This window comes from Oncorhynchus keta, chromosome 23, assembly GCF_023373465.1.
Source record: "Oncorhynchus keta strain PuntledgeMale-10-30-2019 chromosome 23, Oket_V2, whole genome shotgun sequence".
In the NCBI taxonomy this organism is placed as follows: Eukaryota; Metazoa; Chordata; class Actinopteri; order Salmoniformes; family Salmonidae; genus Oncorhynchus; species Oncorhynchus keta.
The window spans coordinates 17881807-17889796 of NC_068443.1; the positions used below are offsets into that span (position 1 = coordinate 17881807).

Consider the following 7990-nt stretch of genomic DNA (forward strand, 5'->3'; position numbering starts at 1 on the left):
ATGCCAATAAAGCCCTTGAATTGAATTGAATTGAATTGAATTGAGAGAGAGAGAGAGAGAGAGAGAGAGAGAGAGAGAGAGAGAGAGAGAGAGAGAGAGAGAGAGAGAGAGAGAGAGAGAGAGAGAGACAGAGAGAGAGACAGAGAGAGAGACAGAGAGAGAGACAGACAGAGACAGACAGAGACAGAGACAGAGACAGAGACAGAGACAGAGACAGAGAGAGAGACATAGACAGAGAGACAGAGAGAGAGACAGACAGAGACAGAGACAGAGACAGAGACAGAGACAGAGACAGAGAGAGAGAGAGAGACAGAGACAGAGAGAGAGAGAGAGAGAGAGAGAGAGAGAGAGAGAGAGAGAGAGAGAGAGAGAGAGAGACAGAGACAGAGACAGAGACAGAGACAGAGAGAGAGACAGAGAGAGAGACAGACAGAGACAGAGACAGAGACAGAGACAGAGACCCAGGGTTCTGCCTCACCTGACAAATTAGGTTAGTTCAGTCACAGCACAGAGTGAATTTGATCATCTTTCTGGTTTAGTCCTTCTGACTGTACTATTGTACAAACAGAGACATGTGAACCAAAACTACATATCTTATAGCCCTTTCCTGTAGTCAATTACCAAAAGTGCCCTCTTTGGCCTCATGGGTGGAATGCTATTAATATTTTTCATAATTTCATTGTTATTCAAATTTAATATTTTTTCTTTACAATGAAATTCCAATGTTTCTATATCAAATAGTTTTGTTATACTTCAGTCTTTTGGGATGTATATAAAGTGTAATATTGCGATGCAAACTCAAAATTGAATTCATTTCAACTCTGTATCTGACATGGCTCAGTGTCACGCTCTGACCGTAGAGAGCTTTTTATGTCTCTATTTTGGTTTGGTCAGGGTGTGATTTGGGTGGGCATTCTATGTTCTTTATTTCTAGGTTTTGTGTTTCTATGTTTTGGCCGGGTATGGTTCTCAATCAGGGACAGCTGTCTATCGTTGTCGCTGATTGGGAATCATACTTAGGCAGCCTGTTTTGCCACCTTAGGTTGTGTTATGTTGTTTTTTTGTTAGCTCTGTGTAGCCTTCAGTGTTCAGTTGAAATAAAGCATGAACACTTACCACGCTGCATCTTGGTCCACTTCTTCCAACGAGCGTTACACTCAGGTGTATTCTTTTACAGTTTTTCTCAGTCGCTTTGGTGCATTTCTTAGATCAAAAGTGCAATTCTTGATACAACTTGTACAAATTCCAAATCATCTAGTCACTTGTGCACATCATTAAAGCAATTTCTTATTCCTTTTGACAAATTGCAATTGATAATTGATAATCCTTCTCACCCCCCCCCCTAAAAGATTTAGATGCACTATTGTAAAGTGGCTGTTCCACTGGATGTCATAAGGTGAATGCACCAATTTGTAAGTCGCTCTGGATAAGAGCGTCTGCTAAATGACTTAAATGTAAATGTAAATGTAATAATGTACAAGTGTCAGCTTTTTTCCACATTATCAATTGCTCATGTTATGTTGATCAAAATATAGTAGATGGTTCTCTTTTGAATAGTCTTACCCCTCAAAACATCTAGTCATTAGTTCCTTGCATAAGCCATTACATGCAAAATTGTTGAACTATTTGTCATAAGCTGTCAAGCATAGTTTTACACATTTCTATTAGACCTTTTGTACAAAAATGTGAATTGATGAATCATGCAGGTGAAATTGACCCTCACTCATGAAGGAATGGAAAGTGTTAGTTCAACCAACAATCAACCAGTTGTCTAAATTGCTCAAAGGTGCATCTCATGAAGAATCAATTGGCAAGCATATACAGTGGAGCAAAAAAGTATTTAGTCAGCCACCAATTGTGCAAGTTCTCCCACTTAAAAAGATGAGAGAGGCCAGTAATTTTCATCATAGGTACACCTCAACTATGACAGACAAAATGAGAAAAAAAATCCAGAAAATCACATTGTAGGATTTGTAATGAATTTATTTGCAAATTATGGTGGAAAATAAGTATTTGGTCAATAACAAAAGTTTATCTCAATACTTTGTTCTATACCCTTTGTTGGCAATGACAGAGGTCAAACGTTTTCTGTACAGGCTTCTCTCATCTTTTTAAGTGGGAGAACTTGCACAATTGGTGGCTGACCAAATACTTTTTCCCCCACTGTATAGACAGACCACAACACAGAGTTGCAACTTTCCAATAATGGATGGACCAGGAAACGAACAGGGTCAACAGCCAAGACGAGGAAGAAGAGGAGCAAGGATTTGTGGTGGAAGGCAAAACAGAGGAAGAGGCAGAAGAGGACATAGGCGCATATCTGATGACATAAGGGCCACTATTGTAGACCATGTTGTCAATCATGGCCTTACAATGACTGAGGCGGGTCGAAGGGTGCAGCCAAATATTGGGAGATCAACCGTGTCCTCAATAGTTCAAACGTTTCGAAGAGAGAACAGGTATGTCCACCAATGTACAGTGCACTGTTACTGTATATAAGCAGTATACTGTATACTTCCTACAATGCTTCATAATACAGTAGTCCACTTGTATTTCACAGCATACAGAAATATACTCTATGTAACTACTTTACAGCAACATTTTATAGCGATACATAGTACAGTAAGCATAAACTGCACACATTTCCATTGCTGTGGAAGGAACATTTTATGTCACTCTTCCTTACCAAAACAAATTCAACTGTGTGTTCTGGGATATAGCGTATAATGGAGTTGGAATCAAGTGAACCCTCTCACAACTTTATATACCTGGATGAGGCTGGCTTCAACCTGACCAAATGAAGAAGGCGTGGTCAGAATATCCTCGGTCACAGAGCTACTGTGGATTTGCCAGGCCAATGGGGAGGAAATATCACCATGTGTGCTGCTATTTCGGAGCATGGTGTCCTAACCCATATCCCCCTTATAGGGCCATACAACACCCAGCATCTACTCAACTTTTTAGAGACTCTCTACAGGGCTCTCATCCCTGATGATGAGAGGGGTCTGTTTAGAGAGGATTTGCCAAAGTATGTGGTCATTTGTGATAATGTGAGTTTCCATCGATCAAACATCATAAGGCAATGGTTTGTGACCCACCCGAGGATGCTCATAGAATTCCTCCCACCTTATTCACCATTCCTTACCCCAATTGAGGAGTTATTTTCAGCATGGAGGTGGAAGGTGTACAATCGTCAGCCACACACACAGATGACCCTGCTGGCTGCAATGGATGCAGCATGAGAGGACATCACAGTAGACGCCTGTAGGGGATGGATAAGGCATTCCAAAAGATTCTTTCCACGTTGCATTGGAAGGGAAAATATCCGGTGTGATGTGGATGAGAATATGTGGGCCGACAGACAGGAACGTCTGGATGTGTAGAGACAGCACAACAGTGCTGCGGGCAAAGTTGTGCCTTAGGGGTGGTTTCCTGTGTTTCTTTCTAATTTAGTTTTTTTCCCTTTGTGCCCCTTGGGTTGTCCAGTCTCTTTAGCCTGCAAAGTCAATTCCTGGAGTAGCTCAAACTGAGCGTGCCGTGCGCTATTGACTCGTCCTATAGGAATGAATGGAGTCACGTGATCGATGGTTTTGCCCATTCTTTTTACAGCCATTGGCCCATGCTGGATTGTTGACAGAGTCTCTTTTTCCTCTTATAAAAAATACAATTATATACAACAAAATGATTCATTTAACAGTGAGTACGCTATGGCTGTTCTCATCCCTCCTCTGTCTGATAACTGACACATTGCTTACTCTAAACTACTCTCAGCTCTGCACACCTCCACCCTGCTCCTGTACTGGCCTGTTTAGACACCTGCTCGCCCTTGCCTGCCCGCCAGCCCTGCAGTGTCTGTGTTTGTCGACTTAACTCTGAGCAACACTCTAATCTGCCATTAATACAGGGGGAAGAGGCTTACTGGTGTTTCTCTTATAAATCCACTCCCAGCCGCCCCACAAGAGCCTAGACTTCACTTCCCACAGGATTAGTGTTGTAGAGCTGGGCTACCATCACCACTGGCAGGAAGACCTTATGGAGGAAGAGAGAGAAGGAGGAAGACCTGATGGAGGAAGAGAGAGAAGGAGGAAGACCTGATGGAGGAAGAGAGAGAAGGAGGAAGACCTGGTGGAGGAAGAGAGAGAAGGAGGAAGACCTGGTGGAGGAAGAGAGAGGAGGAAGACCTGGTGGAGGAAGAGAGAGAAGGAGGAAGACCTGGTGGAGGAAGAGAGAGGAGGAAGACCTGATGGAGGAAGAGAGAGAAGGAGGAAGACCTGGTGGAGGAAGAGAGAGGAGGAAGACCTGATGGAGGAAGAGAGAGAAGGAGGAAGACCTGGTGGAGGAAGAGAGAGGAGGAAGACCTGATGGAGGAAGAGAGAGAAGGAGGAAGACCTGATGGAGGAAGAGAGAGAAGGAGGAAGACCTGATGGAGGAAGAGAGAGAAGGAGGAAGACCTGATGGAGGAAGAGAGAGAAGGAGGAAGACCTGATGGAGGAAGAGAGAGGAGGAAGACCTGATGGAGGAAGAGAGAGAAGGAGGAAGACCTGATGGAGGAAGAGAGAGAAGGAGGAAGACCTGATGGAGGAAGAGAGAGAAGGAGGAAGACCTGATGGAGGAAGAGAGAGAAGGAGGAAGACCTGATGGAGGAAGACCTGATGGAGGAAGAGAGAGAAGGAAGACCTGATGGAGGAAGAGAGAGAAGGAGGAAGACCTGGTGGAGGAAGAGAGAGAAGGAAGACCTGGTGGAGGAAGAGAGAGAAGGAGGAAGACCTGATGGAGGAAGAGAGAGAAGGAGGAAGACCTGATGGAGGAAGAGAGAGAAGGAGGAAGACCTGATGGAGGAAGAGAGAGAAGGAGGAAGACCTGATGGAGGAAGAGAGAGAAGGAAGACCTGGTGGAGGAAGAGAGAGAAGGAGGAAGACCTGGTGGAGGAAGAGAGAGGAGGAAGACCTGATGGAGGAAGAGAGAGGAGGAAGACCTGATGGAGGAAGAGAGAGGAGGAAGACCTGATGGAGGGAGAGAGAGAAGGAGGAAGACCTGGTGGAGGAAGAGAGAGAAGGAGGAAGACCTGATGGAGGAAGAGAGAGAAGGAGGAAGACCTGATGGAGGAAGAGAGAGGAGGAAGACCTGATGGAGGAAGAGAGAGAAGGAGGAAGACCTGGTGGAGGAAGAGAGAGAAGGAGGAAGACCTGGTGGAGGAAGAGAGAGAAGGAGGAAGACCTGATGGAGGAAGAGAGAGAAGGAGGAAGACCTGATGGAGGAAGAGAGAGAAGGAGGAAGACCTGATGGAGGAAGAGAGAGAAGGAGGAAGACCTGATGGAGGAAGAGAGAGAAGGAGGAAGACCTGATGGAGGAAGAGAGAGAAGGAGGAAGACCTGATGGAGGAAGAGAGAGAAGGAGGAAGACCTGATGGAGGAAGAGAGAGGAGGAAGACCTGATGGAGGAAGAGAGAGAAGGAGGAAGACCTGATGGAGGAAGAGAGAGAAGGAGGAAGACCTGATGGAGGAAGAGAGAGAAGGAGGAAGACCTGATGGAGGAAGACCTGATGGAGGAAGAGAGAGAAGGAAGACCTGATGGAGGAAGAGAGAGAAGGAGGAAGACCTGATGGAGGAAGAGAGAGAAGGAGGAAGACAGACTGACGGACTGACAAAAATACAACACGAGGCAAGAGAGAGACATCATTTGAAAGAGAAAGATAGAGGTAGAGCTAGAGAGAGAGAGAATAGGGACACTATAGGAAAGAACGAGAGAAACTGAGAGGGAGAGAGCAAAAGTAGAGCTTGAAGGAGAAGGAGAGGGGAAGGGAGTGGGAGAAGGAGTGGGATAAGTAGATGGAGATGAAGAGGGAATAGGAGAAGGAGAAGGAGAAGAAGTGGGAGAGAGAAGGAGAAGGAGAGGGAGAAGGAGCGGGAGAAGGAGAAGCAGAAGCAGAAGGAGAAGGAGAAGCAGAAGAAGAATGAGAAGGAGAGGGAGAAGGGGAAGGAGAAGCAGAAGAAGCAGGAGAAGTAGAAGGAGAAGCAGAAGCAGAAGAAGAAGGAGAAGGAGAAGGAGAAGGAGAAGGAGAAGGAGAAGGAGAAGGAAAATGGGAAGGAGAAGCAGAAGAAGAAGGAGAAGGAGAAGGAGAAGAGGAAGGAGAAGGAGAAGGAGAAGGAGAAGGAGAAGGAGAAGGAGAAGGAGAAGGAGAAGGAGAAGGAGAAGGAGAAGGAGAAGGAGAAGGAGAAGGAGAAGGAGAAGGAGAAGGAGAAGCAGAAGCAGAAGGAGAAGGAGAAGGAGAAGGAGAAGGAGAAGCAGAAGCAGAAGCAGAAGCAGAAGCAGAAGAAGGAGAAGCAGAAGAAGAAGGAGAAGGAGAAGGGGAAGGAGAAGCAGAAGAAGAAGCAGAAGAAGAAGGAGAATGAGAAGGAGAAGGGGAAGGAGAAGCAGAAGAATAAGCAGAAGAAGAAGGAGAAGGGGAAGGAGAAGCAGAAGGAGAAGCAGAAGGAGAAGGAGAAGGAGAAGGAGAAGGAGAAGGAGAAGGAGAAGCAGAAGGAGAAGGAGAAGGAGAAGCAGAAGCAGAAGGAGAAGCAGAAGAAGAAGGGGAAGGGGAAGGAGAAGCAGAAGAAGAAGGAGAAGGAGAAGGAGAATGAGAAGGAGAAGGAGAAGGAGAAGGAGAAGGAGAAGGAGAAGGAGAAGCAGAAGGAGAAGGAGAAGGGGAAGGAGAAGCAGAAGAAGAAGGAGAAGGAGAAGGAGAAGGAGAAGGAGAAGGAGAAGGAGAAGCAGAAGCAGAAGGAGAAGGAGAAGGAGAAGGAGAAGCAGAAGGAGAAGGAGAAGGAGAAGAAGAAGGAGAAGGAGAAGGAGAAGGAGAAGCAGAAGGAGAAGGAGAAGGAGAAGGAGAAGGAGAAGGAGAAGCAGAAGCAGAAGGAGAAGCAGAAGGAGAAGGAGAAGCAGAAGAAGGAGGATGAGAAGGAGAAGGAGAAGCAGAAGGAGAAGGAGAAGGAGAAGGAGAAGGAGAAGGAGAAGGAGAAGGAGAAGGAGAAGCAGAAGGAGAAGGAGAAGGAGAAGCAGAAGCAGAAGGAGAAGCAGAAGAAGAAGGGGAAGGGGAAGGAGAAGCAGAAGAAGAAGTAGAAGGAGAAGGAGAAGCAGAAGGAGAAGGAGAAGCAGAAGAAGAAGGAGAATGAGAAGGAGAAGGGGAAGGAGAAGCAGAAGAATAAGCAGAAGAAGAAGGAGAAGGGGAAGGAGAAGCAGAAGGAGAAGCAGGAGAAGGAGAAGGAGAAGCAGAAGGAGAAGGAGAAGCAGAAGCAGAAGGAGAAGGAGAAGGAGAAGGAGAAGGAGAAGGAGAAGGAGAAGCAGAAGAAGAAGGAGAAGGAGAAGGGGAAGGAGAAGCAGAAGAAGAAGGAGAAGGAGAAGGACCAACTGGGCGAGATAGGTGTCTTATTTCCAGAGGGCCTTCCTCTTTGTGCTCTGTGTAAATATCACTTATTGACATTGTCATTTTGCCCCTTACACCTAAGGCCTTATCCAAACAGAACGTGTCAATCAAACAGGAGATGACTGTCCTCTATTCCCAGCAGCAGAAGTAGCCTATAGGTTGTGAGACAGACGGTCGTGATACACTGTCGTGAAACACTGTAGCCCCTGGTGTGTACTGTATAACCCTACTGTTATTGTATCACCGTACTGTATAACCCTACTGTTATTGTATCACACTACTGTATATATAACACTACTGTTATTGTATCACACTACTGTATAACACTACTGTAATTGTATCACACTACTGTATAACCCTACTGTTATTGTATCACACTACTGTATAACACTACTGTTATTGTATCACACTACTGTATAACACTACTGTAATTGTATTTACTCACAGATTGTAATGCCTTTAATGTATGTCGTTAGCTGTATTACTTTGCTCATGCGTCATGCAAACGAATTGTAAAATATACAATACTGTAGTTTTGTTACTGTTTCTAGTGTAATATGCTTTGTTATTCTACATAGATGGTTATAC

General features: G+C 45.2%; 1 protein-coding gene across 1 annotated transcript; it reads right to left on the reverse strand.

Annotated features, from left to right (window-relative positions):
* Positions 1-1903: 1903 nt before the first annotated feature.
* LOC127911114 (uncharacterized) lies at positions 1904-6195 on the reverse strand. Its single transcript, XM_052477376.1, has 3 exons — positions 5066-6195; positions 4889-4947; positions 1904-4299 (listed from the first exon to the last, which is right to left on the reverse strand). Exons 1-3 carry the CDS (start codon positions 5677-5679, stop codon positions 4031-4033), a joined length of 942 nt encoding a protein of 313 aa, XP_052333336.1. The 5' UTR covers positions 5680-6195; the 3' UTR covers positions 1904-4030.
* Positions 6196-7990: the final 1795 nt, after the last annotated feature.

Bases quoted from the DNA above. Each gene is read 5' to 3' on its own strand.
- LOC127911114 (XM_052477376.1), bottom strand. From the start codon at position 5,679: ATGATGTCTCTCTCTTGCCTCGTGTTGTATTTTTGTCAGTCCGTCAGT. The intron at 4,948-5,065 runs GTCTTCCTCCTT...TTCCTCCATCAG, and splicing joins TCTCTCTCTTCCTCCATCAG to GTCTTCCTCCTCTCTCTTCC. The intron at 4,300-4,888 runs GTCTTCCTTCTC...TTCCTCCATCAG, and splicing joins TCTCTCTCTTCCTCCACCAG to GTCTTCCTCCTCTCTCTTCC.